This window comes from Marmota flaviventris, chromosome 10, assembly GCF_047511675.1.
Source record: "Marmota flaviventris isolate mMarFla1 chromosome 10, mMarFla1.hap1, whole genome shotgun sequence".
NCBI classification, from domain to species: Eukaryota; Metazoa; Chordata; class Mammalia; order Rodentia; family Sciuridae; genus Marmota; species Marmota flaviventris.
In genome coordinates this window covers 39669568-39694885 of record NC_092507.1, presented here as the reverse complement: position 1 = coordinate 39694885, position 25318 = coordinate 39669568, and the positions used below count along the sequence as shown (strand labels likewise).

General features: G+C 47.3%; 2 protein-coding genes across 3 annotated transcripts in view; both read left to right on the top strand.

Annotated features, from left to right (window-relative positions):
- Faf1 (Fas associated factor 1) overlaps positions 1-4529 on the top strand; it is a 403819-nt gene extending 399290 nt beyond the window's left edge. For both annotated transcript variants that reach the window (XM_027944976.2, XM_071617812.1), the window contains one exon: positions 2337-4529. In XM_027944976.2, the coding sequence (XP_027800777.1) occupies positions 2337-2420 (84 nt within the window). In that variant the 3' untranslated portion in view covers positions 2421-4529. The remainder of the gene's footprint in view (positions 1-2336) is intronic.
- Positions 4530-21301: 16772 nt separating this feature from the next.
- On the top strand, positions 21302-24154 carry Dmrta2 (DMRT like family A2). Its single transcript, XM_027945047.2, has 2 exons — positions 21302-21857; positions 23103-24154. The coding sequence occupies exons 1-2, from the start codon at positions 21302-21304 to the stop codon at positions 24152-24154; spliced, it is 1608 nt and encodes a 535-aa protein (XP_027800848.1).
- The last annotated feature ends 1164 nt before the right edge of the window (positions 24155-25318 follow it).

The following is a 25318-nucleotide window of genomic DNA, read 5'->3' as shown; positions in this document are numbered from 1 at the left end:
AAACAGAGCCTCTACTCAAGGAATATCTCATCCAGTAATGACTATCACCTACTGAACACTTCCTGACTCAGTATTGTACCAGAGTCTTCACTGACATTATTCCATTTAACATTATAACCTAAAAAGGAGCAATTACAATTCCCATTTTACAGGTTGGTAAATGGTCTCATGTTGTATAACTTCTTCAAGGTCATATAGGTATAGTAAATGACAGAGCTAGGATTTGAATCTAAGTTTGCTTTTAACCTCATATAGATTTCTTTCTAACCACATGACCTTAAATAAGTGGCACCACCTTGATCCTCAGTTGTCTCATCTCCACAGTCTTGCATGGTGGTCATATGGACTAAATGAGATAACATACCTGAGATGTTCAAGAAACTTTTGTTTCTTCCTTTCCAAATCCCAGCTTTCCCATTTAAGAAAATCGCTTAACTTTTCTTGGACACTGTTTTTCATTTGAAAACCAATTGCAGTTTATCAGTCTCTAACCTTGCATGTTGACAACCCCAGCAGGATGCAACACAGGCCTGATGCTCCAGCCTCCTAGCTTCTTTTTCTTTCCAGCACATTTTCCTGCCTATACTCACAGCTCTAGCACTGTTATGGTTTTTGGCTTTTTCCAGCAAACATCATATTTACAAACTACAAATAACAAAGTAGAAGATGCCGAAAGAGAGCTCTGGCATGTTAATTAAGAACAATAGCAGAAGCAGCTGGGCAGAAAATGCCAAAGAGTCAGAAGCAGAAGCAGCATAGCTGTTTGTTGACAGAAGTCAATGCAGCATTGTTCGTTAATCGGGGAAGTGGGTAAACATTTGCCTGCAGCTTGCCCCCCAGTGCATTGGAAGACAGACAGCAGGACGGGCCCTCCCCACCACCTTGCCTGCCCATCTGCCCATAACCCAAGAGATACTAGAAGAACATGCTTTGCCCTGAGTTTTATAAACAGAGAGGATTCTAGGGGTGAATGTGTCTCCTTAATGATCCTCCTGGGTATACCAGGTTTCCATCTGGATACAGTCAAAGATAGTATTCCCCATTCAACTTGCCGGTCTCCCTGTGACACCAGCCTTGGCCCCCAGGGGCTCCCCTTCTCTCTAGCCAGAAGCCAGCAGAGTCTCTCATTAGGAGTGGCTTGAGTTGAGCAGAAGACAAGATTGCCTGCCTCAGGTGCTGGAGTCTTTGCCCATGGGCCCAGAGCTCCTATATGTAATAGCAACAGCTTCAGCCCTGACTAGAGACTGCCTGGCCTTCTGTCACACACACTCCCAGCTGCCCATTTGCCTGTGTGTCCATCCATGCTTTACAGTTGCTGTAACACACAGCAGCCATTCTTGACACCTGCTCTGTGCCAGACACTGTGCTAATTATATGTTTTTTCTCATTTAATCCTCACATCAGTCCTGTGAGGTTGATACTAACTCCAAAGACACAAAGCTGATAACCAGCACAGCTGTGATTTATACCAGTCTTTTAATTCCAAAACCTATGTCTTCCTTCCTATACCAGTATTTCTTAACTTTCTAAAATTCATGACCCTTTTTGATAAACATGAAAATTTTGTTTCTCAGATTCAAAAACCCATCATGTCCTCTCCCTACCATTGGACCAGATGGGCATACACCTAATTTAGGATTCCTGTATCAGTAACAAATCCCCTGGTGCCAATATTTCATCTAGCTTTACTTTTTTTAATAGTCCATTTTTTAATTTCTAAAAATTTAAAGTTGAATTATGATGTTGACTTATTTTTTTTCAAACTATATATATATATATATATATATCTCCCCAAGAAGGAGATTGTGGTATGCCTCACCATGGAGATAATGGTATGCTTCACCAGGGAGATAATCATCCTCAGGTCTTTAGAATGACCATTTGCAGTTTACTATGCCTAGTTTTAGTGGGAAGAAGTTTTAGCTGTTGTCTCACCAAACACAACAGGCCCTCTCATCAGGATTTAACCAAGCAGAGGTCCCCAGGAGCATCAGTCAGCTGTTTAAACAGAATCCTTTCTGAGGGCACAGGAGATGAGGGACTTGTCTAAGAAGTTGCATCTCCAGAACCTTATGACTTGAGGTCCTCCACAAAACTAAACTCTGTAACTTGACCTTTCTGAGAGCTCTGTGTTCCTCATCTGAAGTAAGAATAACAACACCTACATTACAGGGTTATTTTGAAAATCAAATAAGACATCATGAATATAGCCATGCCAGTACATAGTAGGGCTCAAAGTAAATGTGCATAGGTAAACTTAATGCCATGTGGAGAAAATTGTACTGGTTCCAGCCTTTTGAATATGTGTTTTTTTTTTTTTTTTTTTTTCTTTTCAGGTAACTCAGCTGGACCCCAATAAATCACTATTGGAGGTAAAATTGTTCCCTCAAGAAACCCTTTTCCTTGAAGCAAAAGAGTAAACACAGCTCAGCGGTGGAACCAGCCTTTCCTTGACAAGCCAGAGGCCTGTGTCAAGAGATGGGCTCCTCGCCAACCCACCCACACGCTCGTCTCACTCAATTCAATGTCACACTTCTGCCTCTTGCAAGATTGCTGGAAAAAAAAAAAAAAAAGTAATAATAAACATAGCTACTTAAAATTTCCCATCCATGAGTATATGTTCCCAGCCCTCATTCCAGAGAATTGCAACTCTGCCACCCTCCCCTATCCCCTGCACTTCACCCTTGTTCAATGACTAATGTACTATTCAAGTGTGAGTGATCACTAGTAGAATTTTTACCTCTCCAGTGCCTATTTTTCCCCCACAGTGTCAAGGACAGTTCTGTCTGTCCTGTGACACCAGGATACTGTGTATTTGATATGTCTCATTGAGCCAAGACTCACACCTCTGCCTTTTTATTTTCATGACTGGATTTCTACTTTGTCACCTACTTTTAAGAGGCAGTGGGGAGTCGAATGGGACATTCTTGGCATGGAGATTAAACGTTGTAGGAAAAAAAAAATGTATATCATTTTTGTTGGTACTTTCTGACTTCTTTACTGAGATAAAAGGTTTTGTTTGAGGATTGGTTTGACATATATGCAAGATATTTATTCACTGCTGCTGCCTTGGGTCTGCAGGTTCCATCTAGGAGCCGAATGGGAAATTGTTCAAGTATACATGTGAATGTTGAAATAGTGTACAGAGGGGACTAATACCCAGACTTTGGTATCTGGCTCAGCTGTGGGAAGCTGCTGTTGGGTTTGGATTTGGGCAGTAAGGAACCCAATGGATACCAACTCCCACATTGCTGGTCTATCAGTATACACTGAGCACAGTTCTCTCTTGCTCTTGTCTCCCTCTACTTCTTCAAGCATTCGAACCTTATCACCTGGTATTTTAAGCACCTTTTCTATTGCCAAAATCTGACCAGCTATCCCTCCAGCTCTCCTACATTAAAGAACTTGCTCTGATATTTCACTATTTTAACATTAGATATTGAAAAGAGCAAACCTGGGGGCTCAGCCCAGAAGTCATGTTACCTGAATCCACATGTAATAATTTGGGGTTTGATTTAGTAATTGTGGATTTTGCTAACTATGGATTTGGGGTTTGGAGTAATTCATAGAACACTGTTTATATACCTTCACAGCCAATGATTTCCTTTTGGTCTTGGAATATTCTCCATAGCTGTTTTTGTGTCACCTGTTGTCTTTATCCTAGGGTTTGAGATCCCAATTTTTACATTTTTTACTTGAGCAAAAGAGAACATAAGAGCTTAAGTTTATTCCCCTGACTCTGGCAAGGGGTTCTCAGAAGACTCTAACCAAAACTGGAGATATGCCTGGTTAGTTTCCCTCTGACCAGAAGTATGTGTAGGCCAAGAAAGTCCCATCTTGTGTATTTTCTCTGATGTTCCACCAGGGACTTCCCTTGAAAACTCTCTTAAAAAGAGATGTGTTCCTAACTGACTACGCTTTATCTGCCTATATGTGGACCTTCTCTGGCTCCAGGGAGACTGAAAAGGAGACCCACTGTAGGGGGAGTTCCAGCTGAGTACTTTGTCTCCAGCTCCACTCCTTCCTTCTTAATCTAGTGACTCTACCACACAGTCATTCTTGGTGCTACAGACCCACCAGGGCAACAGCTCTTTTCCCAGGTGGACCTTGTTCTGTAGCTGCTGTGGAGAAGTGGCAGCCTGAACTCAGGCCATACTCGGGAACAGCAGCCAGAGTGTAGGTAAGTGTTTAAGAGAAGGGTCTCTGAATTCACCTTCATGCTTAATTAACCTTTCCTGTCATTCCCCTTCAATTCTGTATCCCAACAATATAGACTTTACTCTGAAACCAATTTTATAAAAGTTATTAAATGTTACATGAATGTGTGAAGTTGATATGCCCTTTTCAATCCTGTCTTGGAAAGTTCTCAGTCTACTCAGTCCCATGAACTCCCTGTCCTCTAGGCCCTCAGCTAATTGTCACTGTTCACTTGTAACCTTCTGGTCTACTGAGCTCTAGAACAGGAGGCCAAAGCAATTTTATACCTTTTCATGCAAACACAACATTAAAATGACTTTGTTCTCACCATAGATTTGGCGGTATCCTTTTGAGTTATCACCCCCTACTCTTAATCTTTCTTGTCCTGTACATCCCAGCCTTCAGATGCAGCAAGCCAATCAAAATATTTGTTGGGCATTCTTTGCCCAGCTGTTTCCAGTAAACTCCAGGGCTCCTTGTCATCCCCCCATTCCAGTTCACTGCCTTGTGTTCTTGGATTAACAGTTGTGTATTTGGAGAACTACTTTGAAAGTTTAAGGAAGTATTACCAATTTCCCATTGCTTTCAGAAGGTGCAGTTTGGTGTTTTTTGTTTTGTTTTGTTTTTTGTTTCTTGTGCATTGGCACTTTTGGTTTTAAGTGATATGCAGATGTTTTTTTTTTTTTAATTTTTATTATTGGTTGTTCAAAACATTACATAGTTCTTGACATATTTCACACATTTGATTCAAGTGGGTTATGAACTCCCATTTTTACCCTGTATACAGATTGCAGAATCACATGATATGCAGATGTTAATCTCCAAATGGTAAGCGACCAACGTATCCATTGAAAAAAGAGCACTTTTATGGAATTTTTTTAATATAGGAGAATGAAAAATATTTATAGAATTTACTTACTGATGCCATTTAAAACTTCAAATACATTTGTAGTTGCATTAAAATTCCTACTTCCAGAAGCTAGATGTACTGACCTGTGTGTGCTGGTCAGTGGGATGGACTTTTACAAGATTACAGAGCTCTAGCAGATGTCCTCCTAAGCATGGAAGTTTCATGTGGATGTAGGAGAGGGTCTCCATTAGCAGCATTACTGATTGACACATTTAAAACCATCCCTGTTAGCCTCTCAACTACCCAGTCCTAGACCCCCAGGTGGATGGGACATGGGAGTTCTAAATTTAGCCCAAGAGTAACTCACCTAGACATTGTACTTTACAGTGTAAATAATCCTTCCATATGCATTTTCTCATTTGAATTTTTAAAAAATTATTGAAGAGAGAGAAGTTTTCACAAACACACACATCAGAGACTTTGATGTCTTCTGATTTGAACCATCATTTGTTATTTAGTAGCTGTGTGACCATAAGGTAAGTAACTTCTGAACCTCAGTATCCTGGCAGTGTGCAGATAGCACTTGGCAATTTACCTCACTTCCCACACTCATCACTACTGTCTGCCTCTGTGAGGAAGGAGAGGTGACCATTCCATTTTTGCACATAGACCCCGAAGGGTTGTAACTGGCCTAAAGTTGCACAGCATGTCAACAGAAGAGTCAGAACTCAAGCCCTGGCCTTTGATTTTCTGCTGCACTTCTATAAAGAGTCTCTAAATTTCATGCCAAGAATGAGTCTTGGAATCCTCTACTATCTATACAAAAAGTTATAGGTTTGTTTGTTTATTTGTTTATTGGTATGGGGAATTGAACCCAGGGATTCTTTACCACTGAGCTACATCCACAGCCCTTTTTGGTTTTTATTTTGAGACAGGGTCTCACTGAGTTGCTGAGGCTGGCCTTGAACTTGCAATCCTCCTGGCTCAGCCTCCTGGGCATGATTACAGGAGTGTAGCTTAGTTTTATTTTTCTGGAAAGGGAATCTGCACTCATCAGATTCTGAGTGGGATCTGTTGGCAAAAAAAAGAAATTGAAGAACCACCATTCACATCATGCAAACATTAGAATATTCTGGAAATTGAAACTGTATATCCTATTTATCAAGCCATATTATCTAAAATTCCCAAAGAGGGTGAAGTATAATCCATAGGCTTTATTCCCTTGAACCTCCCTCCTCATCTAATACCTTTCCCTTGTCTCACATAATATGCTTTAGAAGATGACCCTTAACAACCCCTCTCTGCTGCATTTTGGAAGTTTGATCTGCAAGGAAAGAGACTTGATCTCTAGCGTTCCATCTCTCGATTCTTCTTAACATTCTCTGTTAGTTGTGGTTCTTGGTTTTGGGAGGGGCCAAGAGCACAGCCTCTGGGTCCAAGCCATCTCAACTTAGTAGCAGTGTGACCTGAGGAAGTCACTTTACTTGAGTGGGTAGTAACAGCAGTGAGAAGTGGCAGTTTGTGGGAGAGGACACAAAACCAGGAGAGTAGAAAAATCTACTCCAGACTCTAGGGAAGGGACCAAGAGCCCCGCTGGACACTTAGGATGTACCCAGTACTGTGCTCAGCATTACAGACCTTTCCTCAGGTAGCCTCACAACAGCCCTTCCTTGAGGTGGGTGTTCTTGATCCCCTTTAGAAGAGGCAACAGGCTCAAAGGTGAAGCAATTAACCACAATAAAGAACAGGGACAATTCTGACCTAGACTTCTTACTCCAAAGCCCCTGCTATGTTCATGACAATGAAGTGCTGCCTTCGTGGAAAGCATAGCATTACCAAGGCATTATAACGGTAGTGACATAAAATGTTGGTGAATGCTAAGAGAAGTAAAGACAACTCCAAAGACCCATTCCCTAAGAGTTCTTATAACTACTTTTATATAGAATGTATCAGGAGCCAAAACGTAAGGAACACCTTTTATTTTAAGTGCATGTAATAATTTTAAGACATCTCCAAAATCCATCCCCTGCTCCTCCCTGATTTATCTAACTGCTGTTTTTTACTTCAGATCTTTATCATCTCAGTAGGATTACAATCACGTTGTGATTGATCTTCATTTCTCCAGCATTTTCTAATACTAGACCGGTCTTCACACCACTTCCACAAAGGGCTCTTAACACCTGCCCCACCATGTCCCCACCTGCTTTGATCCTCTTGAAGGTTTCCTTTTACCTTCCAAATAACACCCAAATTTTTGACTTGGATTTCAACCCCTTAGACTGAAACACTTGACCCCTCCCTCCCTTCTAGCCATACACTCAACACAAGCAGCCTGCAGTTTCCAGAACATTCTAGCTCTTTTGTCATCTTTGGCCTTTGCACTGATTTCCTCTGCCCTCATAGACTTCAACTATCCATCCATCCACCCATCCTGCGCTTTAATTTTAGATTTCCACTGCTCCAAGATGTTTTCTTGACCATTGCCACACCCCCTTACACCTCCAGTCCTGGGAATCTTCAGCCATGGTGCTGCTCTTTCCATAGTGTTGCATCTCTCTGAACTATAACTCTTATCCCTAATGTTCTTCCTCCCTTGACCCAGGCTGTTAGCTCCTGAAAGGGTCTGAGTCATTTCATATTATCAAGGCCTAGTTGAATGACTAGTACAAAATAAGCACATAATAAATTTGAATATATTAACTGAATTTGAACGATATTGGTATGTATCCAAGTACTTTAATAAGGTGGTCACTTCACTCTCCAACTTATCTGGGACCATTGAGAGGACAAAAACAAGATCTTAATCATCTGTTTATTTCCAGATCCAGCCCAGGGTCTGGCACATAGTAGTTGTACACTCAGTGGTTACTGAAGCCATTAAATTGATTGGAGCTGGAACAAAATCAACTGGAGCTGCTGAGGAAAGAACAAAAGGAATTGGTGTTGAGTTCCTAGGTAAGCCCAGCACCATGCTATGGGCTTTATTTTGTCTGTCTACCATCCCACCCTCAGAATTACTCTCTGAGGTAGGCACTAATATTATTCTTATTTTGCAGTTAAGAAAACAGATTCTGAGAGAGAAGTCACTGTTTCAGACACATTGCTAGTAGGGAGACAAACTAGGCTTCTTCAGATCTGCACCCAACCTCATGCCTACTCCCCTTCATTCGTGGGGCCCCACCCTGAGCAGCTTCAGCAAGTGTAACTTCTAACCCACAAGTCATAGACAACAATAAACATTCTCACATATTTCCCTTTGCCTTCTAGGATACTGTACTCCGGTTTTCCTTCTACTTCTGTGAAAGATCCTTCTGTCTCCATGCAGGGTTTATCTACCCTGCCTGACTGCTACATATCAAAAGTCCCTGAGTTCCTTCTTCAGCCCTCTGCTCTTCTTTCAAACTCTTGGATATGAGACAATTTACACCCAAAACTCAAGAGTTTGCTTAAGGCATAAACTCCATAAGAGTACAGTCAATCTGATTTGTCCTTTTATCACTCAGCACAGACCTGGCATTGCATAGACACTTGATAAATACCTGTTGATAAGAGAATGAACACTTAAGTTTATTATATGCCAGAACTAAAGGATTATTTGTATTAACTCGTTTACTCCCCCACAAACTTATGAAGTAGGAGCTATTGTTTTCCTCACTTGATTGCTGAGCAAACTGAAGCACAGAGATTAGGTAATTTGCTCAAGGTCACACAGCTAGGAAACCAAGGAGCCAGGAATCAAACAGGCCATTTGGCTCCAGTGTTGCATGGTCTCTGGGCCATGCAAATCCACCAGGCCAGAACCACTACACTGCAATACTCCCAAGAACCTCCTGGAATCTCCAATACACATTAAGAACCTCTTCTAGTCCTTGTGTTTTCACGTTATGGTGATTATTTGTACAAGTTTCCCCCACTGGACCATGAGAGATTACCCCACCACCATTAAGGGACCTGGTACAGGGCACAGATAACAAATGTTATTATGAATGAATGAACTACAGAACTACCATGTGAAGTGGAGTGTAACATCCACATTTCATACATTGATAAACTTAGGCTTAAGAGAGGCTGAGTCCTTTGTCCAAAGTCTCATAGCTACTTTATTACCTACTCATGAGCCATACTTGGCCCTCTCTCCAAAGCAAGTTTTTTTAATCATGTTTTCAGTAGACCAGCATTTAATTTGTACTATTTAAATGACCTCTGCCTTATAAAGATCAGGTTAGCTTTGACTCATCCACTCATGCTTGAGCCTCTTGTTAAACATGATTATCAGCCCCTACCCTTGACCCAGAACTCCCAAGCCCAGTGGGGCAGCCAATTTCAGGGCAGTCCTGGAGGAGTTTCCAGTCTCAGTTCCCCAGTCTTGGGGACAAAAAGGCCTCCAGAGAGAGGTAAGGCCCATCTGGGAGCTCTAACTAGAGTCCCCTCAGTAATAAATGGGCCTGCCAAGCCTGACAGTCTTAAGATCCCAGAATGAGAAAAGGGAGGTATCTTACATTAGAATGGAGCCTGCCTTCTGGGCTCAGTTCTCTGAGCCCTGCAAATGTTGTCTTCCTTGGGCATGCACTAATAACGTTCACATAGATTTTTCTGAGGAGTTAGCAACAAGAAGAATCTTACTGAAACTTTCATCTGTGTTGGGGAGTCGGGGGAGGCACATGTAAGGAGTACGAGGTAAAAAGCCATCAACTTGCTATATTCTGGCATGTCTTTCACCACAGCAAGCACTGTGAGGAACCAGTTTGCACAATTATCACCTACATTCTTCAGTGTCTTCAAACAGGGTGCATTTTATGAGGGGTTTTTTGTTGTTGTTTGTTTTTTGTTTTTTTGTCTTTTAAACAGTCTACTGAGGTCATAGCCACAGAGGGGAGAACATGTTCTCTCTAATAAAGGTGATACTATACCATAGAGAAGCCCAGTTCCTGCCTTTTGGGGAGTCCCATTAAGAACCAGCAATAAGCTGATTTATCAAGAGAAGCCAGAAATCTCGATTTTTAAATGTTGACAGTCACTAGGCATGGTGGAACACACCTGTAGTCCCCACAGCTCCAGAGGCTGAGACAGGAGGTCACAAGTTCAAGGCCAGCCTCAGCAACTTAGGCCCTAAGCGAGAACCTATCTGAAAATTTTTTTAAGTTTTTTTTTTTTTTTTTTTTTGGACTGTGGATTGAACCTAGGGGTGCTTAATAACTGAACCACATTCCCAGCCCTTTTTTAAAATATTCTATTTAGAGACAGGGTCTTGCTGAGTTGCTTAGGGCCTTACTAAGTTACCAAGGCTAGCTTTGAACTTGAAATCCTCCTGCCTCAGCCTCTTGAGCTTCTGGAACAAATTTTAAAAAAAAATTTTTTTAAAGGGTGCTGGGGATGTAGATTAGTGTGATAAAGTGCCTCTGGGTTTAATCCCCAGTACAAAAAGAAAAAATGAGAAAGAACCAGCAGTGCCAGTGTGCCCCAAATAATAGACTACCTGAGAAGAAAGAAGGGTAGGTAGGTGTTCAGTACCCAGAGAGTTTGAGGTAGGCCTGGGCTGTGCTACTCCTTTCTTGCGTATTGGGCAGTACCACTTTGTGCCTGACAGTAAACATGTTCTGTGTAACGGGAGAAGGTGCTCATGTAGCCAGAAAGATTCAGAGTCAGGTAGCCTAGAAAGGGAGATGGCCCAGAGTCCAGAGGGATCCCTCTGGGATCTTGAGTACCCCAACCTGCTGGAAAGTCTCAGGATCATGCAAATCCCCCAGAATTCTGTTTCTGAAGGGAGTCTTCCAGTGAGGGTTTAAAATTAGATGTACCTGGGAAGGCACTTCCTATTGACAGCTGCCAGTTACTCAGTCTTCCTTCTCATGGAGACAAAAAGGTGCTGAGAAGGACCATTTTTCCTCTCTGCAGTGGTGGCAAAGATGGACCCATCCATTAAGTAACTGCTAACAAATACTAATCCCCAATAGTTCTAAAATATTTACAATGTGTTAACACTGAGAAAGATTTTTCGGGGGAATTACAATCTGAATGTTCACAGGGTGACCCAATATAAAAGTGTTGTTTTTACCCCCAACTTAGAGACAAAATATAACAAATGCAGGAGACCCTGCTTAGCCCCAGCCCTATAACCAAATGTGCTGGGGACACTTGAACGGGGTGCAGACAAAGAGGCTCCAAACAGCAAAGGAAGTGCTCCCTTCCCCCATACCTTACCCAATGGGCCAATTCAGGAAACTGGGTAGGGAAAGTGGCTGCAACTCAACTCCCCAGTCTTCCGCCACTTCCTCTTCTATAGATGTAAAGCACAGTTCTCACCCATCCCCACACTAGCTATATGGCCTTGGGAAGGCCACTCCCTCTATATCCTTCAGTTTCCTCTGACATAAATTAGAAATGAAGATGGGTGACTGTGACTTCAGAGAGAAGAGAATGCAGAGGCACTTGAAGAGCTTGCAAGGTCAGCATGTGCCTGTTGTGCTCCTGACAAGAGACAGTGGGGCATCTTGGAGGCTGGGTTCTAAAGGTTGGGTAGAAGTTTCCCGAGTAACTGGCCAAGGATTGGGAGCCTGGAGGAGGCAGGCATCTGTGCATCAGTGCCACAGCAAGCTTGGACTCATTGTGGTGGGGGTGGGGGTCCCGTACCCCACCTCCATCTCCCAGGAACGAGAGAGTGCTGGACTCTGCATCAACTAGCACTGGGCTCTATATTGGCGAAATATGGAACAGGCAGGTCCTGAGCAAGTCAGGGAGCTAAGAAGTCCACACACAGCCTAGGAGATTGTGTGAACTTGCAGGAAATAGAGGGGAGGCAGGGCAGGTGGAAGAAGTCAAAAATACAAGAAATTGATTTGAAAACAGACCATATGCATAAAGGGTCAGTGAAATGATGAGCAAGCACATATGGCCCACAGAGGCCAGTTAGGCTTCTCCTTTCCAGCCCATCCCTTTTATCTTCACTTTGGTTAACGACCTGAAAGTTACAGGCAGCAAGTTTGTGGCTGCTAATAGTCCATTGCTGTACTTCTAAGATGTCTGGGCTCAGGTCCAGGCCGATCTGGCCCAGGAGCCCTCATCCACTTCTTCCCCACATTCTCCTTCCCCCAACATGCAGTGGCACAGCACAGCTGCTGCTATTCTCCAGGCAATTTGGGGTGGCTGGGAAGTTAGACCAGAGATGGCTAGCAACTCACCCAAGTTTGCATAGCACAGTGAATGCCATGGGGCATATCAGCCTGGGAGCTGATACCTGGAATTGCTATTTCCAGAAGCCCTCTTGGGGACTGGGTCAAGAAGAGTAGTCCAAAGAAGACCAATCTCTGGCTATATACCATCCTAAAAAGCCTTAAGAGGACCTACAGATCTCCTGGGCCCTTCTACTGTTTTTTCCACATCCACTCCCTTCCTCTGCCTGGCCAGTTCTGGGTCTCAAAATTGTAAGGAGTAATGTGAAATTTTAAATGGGAAATAGGTCAGAAAGGAGGCAGTCTCCAGGATAAACACTACTACAATAAGTAACTTTCTTATGCTCTTGTCATAACCAGTTAGGTATCGCAGTAGATGAAAAGATTCCATTCTCAGTCACTGCATAACACACCAAGGATATGCACTTAAGAAACAGAACTACAGGGAGAAAATGACAGCACTTATCAAGAGACATAAATTTGTGAATAAAGCCACAAGATCCTAGATGGAAACACCCCACACTGTGAAGATGAATACCTCAAATTAATTCTAAAGGTAGTTAAATTTCCAATTTTACTTTTTCAGAATTAGGTTTAAAATTCATCAAATGCTTATTTAGAAGACTATATTTTGAAGACAGCCATGAGAATTTTGAAAAAGAAGAATCGGGAAGCAGTAGTGTGACTTGCCCTCCTAAGTGTTACAGAACTACAATAATTAAAATAGTGAGGCTGGGACAAGAAGAGAAAACAACTTCCTAGAAGTGAAAGTGCTGAAACCAACCAAGGCCACCTGAGATTTTTGTATATAGAATGTGTCAGTGGCAAATGGATGGATTATGAAATAGTGCTGTGATGACTGGATAATCATTTGAGGGGGAATTTGTTACATATCGCACACCTTCAATCAAAATTAATTTCAGGATTGGGATTGTGGCTCAGTGGCAGAGCACTTGCCTCACACATGTGAGGCACTGGGTTCGATCCTCAGTACCACGGATGAAAAAATAAAGGTACTGTGTCCATCTACAACTAAAAATATTTTAAAAATTAATTTCAAGTGAACTAAAGGTATAAATAAAGGTAAATAATGAAAAGCTAATATATAAGTAGATGCTTTTAGAAGGTTAGATTTGGAAAATTCTTCAGTATGATATACTATACATACAATATATAAAGAGAAAACAATAACTTTGGCTACATTTAATAAAATTAAACTCCAGCATAGCAAAAATAAAACAGTATAAGCAAAAACTAAAATGTGGGAAAGTGTAGCAAATGTGTCAGAGAAAAGTCTGTGGTGTATGGGTGGCTATTAAAATTAAGGGAAGGAGGAGTTCATAATAAAAAGATAAAGGATATCTGTGGATCGTTTAAAAAACACACACAAGCGACCACATGCAGGAAAAAAAAAGGAATAACTAAGGAAATGCAAATTGCAATGACAATGAGATACTACTTGTTTTGCTTTGAATAGGAAAAGATTAAAAAGATCATCAAGATGCATTTCTGTTGAGCATGTTCATTGACACAACCAACCTTTCTTGAGGGCTATTTGACAGGTAGCTATCAAGAGTCTATTTTTAAAAAGCGTCTGATCAATCAATCTTATTTCTAGGAATTTATCCTAAGGAAATAATTGGGCAAATTTCAGAGGATATTCATGGTAGCACTGTTATTAGAGCAAACATTGGAAACAAACTAAATATGTACTAATAAAGAATCAGCTAAATAAATTAAGATCCATACAATGGAATATTAAACAATCTTTTAAAATGATTATGTAGATACATTGATATGAAAAATGTTTTTACTATTTGTAAACAAAAAAAGGAACAAAAAGTGTATTTTTTATAAATGTGTGTACAAAGAAAGCAGTTTAAAAATCATATACCAAAATATTTTGCTGAATTGTCTAAAATGTTTTATTTTACTTATCATAATACGCAGTAACAGTGTTTCCATTTGGGAAACCTTAAGTCTCCCATCAGAGGTTCTATTCCCCTTTCTCTGCCCTTCCCCCATTTCCAAGACTAGTGATTCCCACTGCAGCCCTGTTCTCACAGTAAGGCCATTGGTAGGTGATTGTCCCAGTTGTCCAACAAGTTCTGTAAAGGGCCATCTCAGTTGGTTTATCTCGGGTCCTCAGGACTGACATATACTAGGTATTCAAGAAATATTATATGAATGAATGTTTCAGCGAATGATCCATGAATTGGAGGAAATCGAACTGAAGCCCTGAGAATCAAATTGTACTCGCCCAGAACCGAAGGTGAGGAGATACAAGCCTGACTGTGGAAGTTGGGTATGGATTTCTGTCTTTCTCAAGGCTCAGCAGCACTGTGACCCCCTTGCCTGCAGAACTTTGTTTGCCTCAGGTCTGAAACATAGAACGTCGCACCTCCCCCAGGATTGTGTGCCAAACACGACAGCACACACCAAAGATTTAGCAGAGTGGCAATACACAGTAGGCGCTTAAAAAAAAAAACAAAAAAACAGACGCAAATAGATGGACGATAAACATCACTATCCAAGAGTTGTCCTGTGCTCAGATACTCCCAAATGGAAGGTTGTGGAGATAGGAAGCCTGGCGACACTCGCCAGCCGCCTCCCTTGCGCGTACTCTGCAGTCACGGAGGCTTGAAGAGCTATGGCGGCTGGGGCCCAGCCTTGGGTTCCTGCCACGCTCTCAGCGCCAATGTCCTGGATCCCCCACCTTCAGTTGATCCCTCTGCTCGCTCCTTACGTTGGGAGTGGAGGGCCAGTGAAGCTGATGAGTACGGTCACATCCGGGCCCAGCGGGTGCGGGGAAGGGCCTCAGGCCAAGCTGGGGTCCGCGACGCACAGCAGGAGCCCGCGCCCGGAACCAAGCAGATTGTTGGCGTTATGTAGGATACTCCCGGGTTCGAATTTTGCTCCGTTCCGTACTGGTTGTGAGATGTGGAACAAGTCACCTCACCTCTGGACGGAGTTGGATTTCTCGCCTGACAAGTGAAATAATAGGACCTGCCTCCTAGAGGGTGGTGCGACTTCATCAAGCCACTGTAGGGGTAGCGCTAGGCACAGGGCCCCTCACAAGAGGAGCGTGCCAAAAGCCCAGCACCACGATAAGAGGGGTTCTTTCTGACCCCGAAATTGTACATAGTCCCTGGCTTGGGTTAGGCTGGATCTGTGGCTTTGGCCACGGAAAGGGCCATTTTAGCGCGACAGGGACACCAAATCAGGCTGCCCTCCTCCCTGTCCACCCAGGGGTCTGCTTGGCCAAAGGTTTTAATCAGCGGAATTCGTGAGTTGGTCTGAAGGAAAACGATGTCGTCCTGTGTGTATGTGTTTGTGTACACGTGTGTGCAGCCACACGAACAGGAGAGTCTGGGTGTGCGGGGGAAATGTGAGTTGGGCAGTCTGCAGAGACTCCTTCTCCCAAAGGCGCTTTCCGCCTCTTCTCTGCGCCCCCTTCCCGGGTGAAGAGTTTCAGCCAAACTAACGGAATCCGGCTAGGGAAGGGATAGGGACGGGAGGGGCAATTCCGTCCCGGAGCCACCGGTTTGGGGATAATTACTTTTAATGTCAGAAAGATTTAGTTTAATATCATCTCTATTAGGCTGCCGGGAGGGTAATTAAACGCGACGCGTCGCAGCCGGCAAACAGATGGCGTCTGCTTGCTCCGAGGCCGCGGGCAAACAGCGCAAAAGTCAACGCCTCCCAGGTCCCCCATCGGTGCCCCCAGCCCTTCTCCTAGTTAGCGACACAAAAATCCTTATCCTCCGGCCCCCAGCCCCAGCCTCGCCCCAGGTACCCTCCAGAGTCATCTCTTTGGACCTCACCACTGCCTGGGCATAGGTGTGGAGGATGGATGGGTTGTTCGTGAGTAGGGTTGGGGGCATTTTCTTGGCTGGGCCCTTGGCTCAGCAGACGTGTCAGCAAATCATTCTGAGCTTGGAGGACATGTACGCAAGTAAGTACGTGAGGACCAGCCCTCGCTCTCCGCGGTATTTGTCCCGAAGGTCTATGACTTTCTCTGCCAGGGGCCCAGCCATAGGGGCAGGATTGGGACTCCATGGACAAGCAAGGGCAGACTGCGTGAGGATATGCCAGTATGGGTGTGCAGTCACCTGAGGTAGGAGTCTGTAGGCGTCAGGCTGTGAGGTCATTCCAGGAGAACTTGCTTACAAGAGCGAGAGAGCTGTGAGGTCAAACTTTTTCTGAAGGGGCACCGTGGGTGGGAAGGCAGCACCATAGGTGAGAGTGCCCCCAGGACTCGCTGCATATGTGTGTGTGTGTGTGTGTGTGTGTGTGTAGGTGTGTCCAAACTTTTGCTGTGAGATCATGCTTGCTGTGTTGTGTATGGGTGTGAAGCCACATTAAGTTGTGTGTGTGATGATGGTGGTGAGGTAGCCCCTGCTGCCTCAACCTAAGCATACTTTCCCCACAGGTAGTACCTCATGTGGGTCATGCCCCTGCAGCCCTCTGGTTCAAATCAGGAGGTTCAAATCAGGAGGAACTAGCCCCAAGTGGTCTAGGAAGCTGGGCAGAAGCATCTTGCCCTGTTGAGGTGTGGGTATAGTGACCTTGGCCCAGGACAGGTTTATTCGGCCTCTGGGCATAACGCCTTATGAGCACCCCAACTTCGGAGGCGTGGGGAAAAAAAAAAGGTGTAGATACCGGGCCTGTGGGGATGTGAACACCAGGGAAGAGGATCAAGAGAACTGCGAGGCTGCTGCGCTAGGGGTGGGGGATATTCCCTATGGTTTGGCTGGGTTGAGTTCCAGGATGCACCCCTTCCTCTTCCTAGGAGGAAGTTCCTTTCACAGGAGAGCTCCAGTTCCCAAGTACTCCTCTCAGGACCCTTGGCTCCCACGAGTTCATCCGCACGCGAGTACCGGAATTTCACAGTGGCCTGGCCTCAAGCAAGAGAAATGATTCCGAGGACATCACCCCACCCCAAAGCTAAGCGGATTTGTATAGTTTATTTCGTTTTGGGTTTCAAATATTTTCCCCTAAACCTTTGTCCAAAAAAAAAAAAAAAAAAAAAAAAAAACGCTCTGGGAGCTGGCGCCTGGCGGCCACCGCGACCACAAAGAACACCCCCAACCCAAGCCAGGGCGAGGTCATAGCGGGGATTCACTGGGCCGCACAAGCTCTAGGTGTTGCAAGGTGGGGCCTGGGGCCAGTGCTCCCAGAGGACTTACTATCCCCAAAGCGCTGTCTTCACGCTCTCACATCGCGGGAGCTGATCTCCTTTAGCTCCCACACCCATTCACAGGGAGCCCGGGATCAGGATTCGATCCCTATCACAGACTGTCCAGGTCAAAGCTCCCTGGAGCCCGAACCTGTTGAACTTTCTGGAAGTTCTCCACTCGATTCTTCCATACATCTTCCCCCAAGTCCCTCCAGCCTCATCTTCTGGGTTGACTTCTTCCAGCGGAGCATGCCTTGGCTCTCCTGGGGCGTGAGGTTCTGCGGTCTGCGGAAGGAGCCCTGTTGGTGGTGCCTTCCTTCCCCAGTCCCTAGTTCCAGAGGTCAGAAGCAGCCAGATGGTCAGGGAGCCTAGTTCTGCTGGCGGCAGAGAATGCATCCTAAGGCCCCGAGGCCCTGAACCTATTCTGTGGGCCCAGTGTGTCCGCCCCTGAAACGGCATGGACAGACCCTCGCTCCTCTGGAGGTTCAAAGAGCATCAAGAGCATCGCAAAAAACGCACGTTCGGGAGTGGAGGGAGAACGACGAGGAAGCTCACTTTTTAAATTATTTAAATGAATTTTCTTTACTCTGAAGGAAGAGAAAGAGAAAAAAAAGTAGAGATTAAAAACGAGAGTGACAGAACATTAGCGCATTAGAGGTCACAACAGGAAAAAAAAAAAAAAGGTACAGAGCTAGAAGTATAGTTGGGAGAAACCAAGGGCGACCCTGCCCGAGGACCTCAGCATTTATTCCAGCTGTTGCCATTCTAAGGGTAACAACTCCAATTCGAAACCTGTTACCTCCTCTGCAGATGGAGCTGTTCCTCAGAGGTCAACACAGGTAAAATAAGACGAAAGTGAAAACTGTTCCTGAGCGGGGGGGGGGGGGGGGGGGGCCCCCGCAGCGACCTTGTCTTCTTCCGGGAAGTATCGAACTGATGCGCGACCATCCATCCTTCAAGAGGATCTGGGGAGATGCATAGACTTTTTACTTTCATTGAAAGAGAGAGAGAGAGAGAGAGAGAGAGAGAGAGAGAGAGAGAGAGAGAGAGAGAGAGCGCCAAAGTTTTCGTTAATTTAAAACATCGACAAAAGAATCCCACGACCAGAAGAGAAACTGAGACGAAGAGAAATGAGGAAAGTAAACAGTAAAGGGGCCCGGGCCCGGAACGGGATGGGGGGCGTGGTGGGGAAGGAGAGAGGAAAGCTTTGCTCAGAGCGCGCGGGGTTCGCCGCTGGCACCGACAGAAAGCGCAATCTCATTTCTTCTGAGCCCCTCTTTTAAAAACAAAAAATACCAATAAACCAACTTACCCTCCTTGATGTTTAACGTATCAGCACTTTTAAAATGAAGGAATCCGGGTTTAAAGGCTTTAGGGGAAAAAAAAAAACCCAAAACACTCCCCAACTACCACAAACGCGTTGGACTTGGGAGCAAGCCGAATCAGAGTCGAAGAAGACAGGAATCATTGCCTTGGCATTTATGCCATGATCACCCTCCCTTGCCCGCACCCGAGGCCCCGTTCTACTCCCACCCGACCGCGGTAATTGAATTGTCATATGCCCCCATCCCGCCCTAGGCCGCCAGGGCCACTTGGGAAGCTCGGCCTTGCCAAGCGCCCCCGGCCAGTGAGAGTGGCGCAGCCTAGCCGGCGCCCCAGAAGCCGAGGGGTTACACACGTCTACGTAGAGTCACACCGGACACGGTAATTAGGAGCAATTCACACGCTCTTGGGCGCACGGAAACTTCTTGTCACGATATTTTCAACGCTCCTCCTTGCCCACTTTTTTCCACTCCTTCCCTGGCGCGCCCCCTCCCCTCCTCGAGGCACACAGTAGAGCTTTTGGAGTTTCGAATCTTTCGGACACAGTAGAATGAGGGGCTCCCCGGGCGCGGGCCCGGCCAATCAGAGCGCTGTCTGCCTCCCCTGGCCAATGGCAGGCGCCACATTGTTGTCCAATTCTGTCTAATGGAGCCCTAAGGAGCAACAATAGAGCGGGCGAGAGGCTCATTGAGAGTCTGGCAGCGCCGGGCAACTGGGCCCCGGCTGAGCGCAGCGTCCCGCGCGCACCGCGAGGGGACCTGGCACGGCGAGAGCTTGGTCGCGGGTTCCAACCAACCGGCCCCAAATCGGGTCCCCGGCCCCGATTTCCGACGTGAGGGTTGGACTGCGCTGCTTGCTGAGGGGGTCCGGAAGTTCGGACATGGTGACTGAAGGAGGGTGACGTGGTCAGATCAGGGACCGGGGTCAAGGGGAAGAGGCCAAGAGTGCAAGCGTCACGAGCAGAGCTGGGAGGCGCGTGCAGCGCCAGCGGAGGAGGAGGATCCCGGAGCCCAAGGCAGGTAGTTGAGGGCAGCCGGGAGAGCAGGGGAGGCAACCTGGCTTTCGGCCCCTGTTGAGAAGGCCCAGGTCTAGCGGGCCTCAGGGACTGCGCGGCCTGAGGGTCTGCGGAAACAGAGCACCCGCGTACAGGGAGGAGGTTTGGGATTCTCGGTCGGAGACACCAGGATCTGTCCTGGGCTCTCGTTGGGACAAGAGGGAGGGGAGTCCCGGCAGAGAAAGCCGCGGCGGAACCTAGAAACTGGGCCTGCTTGGGCCTTCTGGGACTCCGGCGCAGGTGGGACTCCTGTGTCCTTTCATGGCCAGTTTCGGAGGCAAGTCCCCTGCCTCGTTGCGGCCTGCTGGGCCATCCAAGTCCCCGGAACCCAACTGGGAGGCTGAAGGCGGGAATCTGCGCTCTAGCGGGGTCCCGTGGGGCCCCAGGACTTATCCTCCTTAGAGGGCGTGTCTGTACCCAAACTGTGAGGGGTGGGGAGGGCGGTGTAAGGTGGTCAGCGAAATAGATCCCCCTCAGCAATACCTAACTTTTCTCCGGATACTTCTTCCTACTCCAGGCTGCAAGGCTAAAAACTGCGCCACAGTTTTGCCCAATACCCACCACTAGCCTTTGCCTAGGTTTTTTTCTTACCTGTTTCGGGTGTCGCGCTGCGGACCCTGGGACTCAGGCACCTCTATCAGCTGTTTGTCGATGTTTTCCTTGCCCCTCAAACCCCGTTTGGGCTCGGTTTGCCTCCCCGAAGAAAGTTTCTTCTGCTGGATTTTCTCTTTAATAGTCCTCAAGTCTACTAAACTCAGCTCCACACCCATTTTCTCTCTCACTTTCTGGAGACCGGGCACCATGGAATCATACCTTTAAATGTCCTAAGGCCACAGGCCTAACTTTACTCTAGAGTTTGTTTCTTAGCCCGCACTCTACTATTAATGCGAAACTATTTCTGTTTTCAATTTCACCTCCAACTCTCCTGCCCCACATTAACAACAAACAAATAAAAAAACAAACAAGCAAAGTCAGGCCCTCTCTGCCCAACTCCGCACCTGGACATTCCTCTCCTCTTCACCCTTCCACCAAACTGCACATTGTATTCTTGGTTTTCCTGTTTTGCCTCTGGCATGAGCTTGTTGGTCCAAAATTTGCTCTGTAATCTGACTCCCGTAATGCAAACATTTCACTCTTCCCATCTCACCCCAATTAACCTAAGTTTTGGGGAATAATATTGTCTTTTTAAAACTCTCCTTACGTATATCTGAACCAGTGACTTCCAAACTTTATGTCTTTTTGCTTTTTTTCCGGAGGAATCACTGATTCTAACAAAATCTTACCCCAGGCGTGTAATAAATCAGATATAAGAGCAGCTCATGGGAGTGCATTGTGGAAGCTCAGATTTACTCGGAGCTTCCTAATGGAGAACCCTCCTAGCAATTTGGAGACCACGAGCCAAACTTCCACCACCAAGGTTTCTCTTTCTAAACTTTGGTTCTTGGAGACTGTGCTTTAGTCTAGCACACGGCGCTTTCCTTAAGCAGGTCTCTTCCACTTTCCCATCTTCTTCCACGTCAGGTCGTGCCATGGAGCTGCGTTCGGAGCTGCCCAGCGTGCCCGGCGCGGCGACCGCGGGGGCGACAGCGACGGGACCACCCGTGGCATCAGTGGCGTCGGTGGCTGCGGCTGCAGCAGCGGCCGCGTCGCTACCAGTGAGTGTGGCAGGCGGCTTGCTGCGGGCGCCGCCGCTGTTGTTGCGGGCGGCGGAGAAGTACCCGCGGACCCCCAAGTGCGCACGCTGCCGCAACCACGGGGTGGTGTCGGCACTCAAGGGCCACAAGCGCTACTGCCGCTGGAAGGACTGCTTGTGCGCCAAGTGTACGCTCATCGCGGAGCGCCAGCGCGTCATGGCGGCACAGGTGGCGTTGCGCAGGCAGCAGGCTCAAGAGGAGAACGAGGCGCGCGAGTTGCAACTGCTTTATGGCACTGCCGAGGGCCTGGCGCTGGCCGCCGCTAACGGCATCATCCCACCACGACCGGCCTACGAGGTCTTTGGCTCAGTGTGCGCCGCCGACGGCGGGGGGCCTGGAGCCGGAGGGCCCGCAGGGACCGGAGGTGGCTCAGCGGGCACAGGGGGCGCAGGTGAGAACTCGGTCAGGGATGGGGGGAAGCTGCAGGGTGCCAGCAGGGATGTGCGCCTAGTCTTGGTACTGGAAGAGTAGAATCCCTTTCTCCAAACGTTCGAACTGCTGGAGTTCACTGCGCACGCGGCTCCAATATTGAGTACAGACACATAAACTCTCCTTCCTCCCCTTTCAGGAGCATTTATTTGCACTTTCTTCCTTTCTATTACCGGGCCCAAATGTGGAAACTTTAATCTTACTCTCCTCCACGCAGACACAGGCAGGTCTCTACCTCCCTCCTTACTTCCTTTTATCTATTCCGTGTGGCTCACGTCTTTTCCTTTGCTCTGCTTTCTTAGCCATCTTTCCCTTTGCTCCATCCCTACTCTTTTTTTCATAAACCCGACTCCTTCCAAGCCCCTCCAAGTCTGCATTACTTTCTTTAGGTACTGAAGACACCCTCTTTCATTTTCCCAGGGAGATTCCTTTTCTCGCATTCCTGATGCTCCTTTTGGACAACGGGACGCTATGCCCCACTTCTTTGTAGCTTCTTTCTCTATCAGAACTGGTTTTCTTAGGGTGCACATCTTCTGGCTTCCCTTTTCCTCATCTCTGTCTATTCCCTCCCTACACTCACCTTCTTCTGTGCTCCTGTGGGTTTTTCTGGGAGGACAGAAATTAGACTGGGGCTATGGAGCAGGGGGCTCTGCTCTGGAGGGGAGAACTTCTCTGGTCTCAGTTTTGGAGAAGGTGGATTAGAACATAGGATTTACTGTCTGTAGAGAGGCTTGTGACCTCCTTCATAATCGTGATTACTGGGCTGCCCAGGAACGGGTTGGCTCTTGGAATCCTGGGATGGAATAGGGTATTCTATACAGTGTGAGGTATAGTTAGAAGTTCTGCTGGGTCCTGTTTGAATCCTGGACCAGGCTACTTCTCCAGGGGAGAGTGGAACTGGGAGATAGTTAAAAGTGGAGGTGTTGAGGCACAGATGTGGCAAGAACAGTACTGAATATTAAGATTACAGGGCCCAGTGGTAGGGGGTCTGGGTACAGAAAGAAAGTAAGCCCTAGGGGCAGGGAATAAAGGATCATGGGAGCCTAGAGAGGGAGGAATACTGGAGCAAAAATCAAGAAGGGGCACTGGAGCCTCCTTAATACAGGTTTTGGGATTCTGAGAGGCAACTGGGATCCAAAGGGCTTAGGTGCTGTGGGTGCCTATTCCCCTTAATCACTTGTCACATCCTTATTTTCTCCCGTCTCAGAAGCCAAGTTGCAGAAGTTTGACCTGTTCCCCAAGACATTACTTCAGGCAGGCCGCCCGGGCAGCCCACAGCCACCGCAGGTGAAGCCCTTATCGCCCGACGGCGCAGACTCGGGTCCCGGGACGTCGTCCCCAGAGGTGCGGCCCGGCTCAGGCTCGGAGAACGGCGACGGCGAGTCCTTTTCCGGGTCGCCCCTAGCCCGGGCCTCCAAGGAAGCTGGTGGCAGCTGCCCAGGTAGCGCGGGCCCTGGGGGCGGCGGCGAGGAAGACAGCCCGGGCTCCTCCAGCCCTCTGGGCTCCGAATCCGGTTCCGAGGCTGACAAAGAAGAGACCGAGGTCGCGCCGGTTCCAGGGCTGGGCGGAGGCCCTGGTTCACGGCAGCGGACGCCGCTGGACATCTTGACGCGCGTCTTCCCGGGCCACCGGCGAGGAGTCCTGGAGCTGGTGTTGCAGGGCTGTGGCGGCGACGTGGTGCAGGCTATCGAGCAAGTGCTGAACCACCACCGTGGAGGCCTGGCGGCTAGCCTGGGCCCCACTGGGATCCCGGATAAGGCTGCAGTGGGTGCAGCAGCAGCTGCCGACGACGCGTGGCCGGGCCGCGTGGACGCCGCTGCCGCTGGGGGGCCGCTGCCAGCGCCGCTGCAGGCTGGGCCCGCCGCACCCCCGCACCACAGACCCTTGCTGGCCGGCGCTATGGCACCCGGGGCGTTGGGCTCGCTGAGCAGTCGCTCAGCCTTCTCGCCATTGCAACCCAATGCCAGTCACTTTGGCGCGGATGCGGGCGCCTACCCGCTGGGTGCACCTCTTGGCCTGAGTCCATTGCGCCTGGCCTACTCCGCAGCGGCAGCACACAGCCGTGGCCTGGCCTTCATGGCACCCTACTCCACCGCGGGCCTGGTGCCCACGCTCGGTTTCCGCCCGCCTATGGACTACGCCTTCAGCGATCTCATGCGTGACCGCTCGGCCGCAGCCGCAGCGGCAGTGCACAAGGAGCCGACCTATGGTGGCGGCCTATACGGGCCTATGGTCAATGGTGCCCCAGAGAAGCAGTAGGACTAAGGGCCCAGCAGCCTGGCGGCTCCCAAACATTAACCCCAGCCTTGTTCCCGCGGGCCGCCGGCCCCACTTCGCCTGGCGCGCTCTTTGCGCCCTGGCTGGGGTCTTCTGGCTCGGAGATGTTTTTTTGGTTTTATTTTGGAGAGTGGGTGAAAAGAGCTGAGCAAAGGGCAGCATATAGAGGTGCAGGTGTTCTTGTAGGGTGTGAGTGGCCTGGATCCTCATCCCTCCTTCCAGCAACCTCCACAAGTCTCGCTCAGCGCCTTTTCAAAAGGCCAGGTATTCTTGAGAATTCAGAGGGCGGTTGCTCCTGCTGCTCCTTTAGCTATGCTCAACCCGCCCGCCCACGCTCTCTAACGAACTGCAGGCTAATCCGAGAGTTTCCTCTGTGTCTCCCCAATCCTCCCTTTTAAAAAGTTTAAAGTATTCGCTCTAACAAATATAAATTTAGGATATACACATCTCTTGGCACTGAGTCTAGTCTTTGGGACACACACACACACACACACACACACACACATATATCGATATCATTTTTTTTTAAGGAAACAAGTTCTAAGGTGCACTTTCCTTGTTGCGGTATTTGTCGCTCTCTTTGTTGCTTATGCCGATAAGCATGGGTTTCCTTGGTGCAGTGTGAGTTTTTATATATGTATAAATCTATATATAATCTATACATATATATATACAAGCCAGTGTATAATGTTATAAAATGGAATTCTAAGTTATTAATTGTAATCTGTAGGTGACCTCGGTATTAACGTGAAAAACATTCAAAAACAAGCAAAAAAAAAAAAGGACAAAATGGAAAAAATTAGACTATGCGCGCATTGTACCTATCAGGTTTTATAGATTAAATATACTGTAAACTCGGGACGAATCCTGCCCACCCGCCCTCTTGCCTGCGGCCGGTCTTAAAGAGCCGTCAAGGTGCGCACTTGAAGCAGGAACAGAGCGACGTGTGACTGAGCCAGAAACGCCCGCTCGCGGGCGCATCCTCGCCTCCCGCGACTCGCCAAACGCCCTGGCGGAAGGGCCAGCAGCGAAAAACGCTGCTGCAGAAAACCGCTCACTTTGTGCTTTCCTTTGCATAGATAAAAGCTAGAAATAAATGTTATTTTCTAAGAAAACAATGCCGAATCCCGGCTTCTCAAGCGGCCG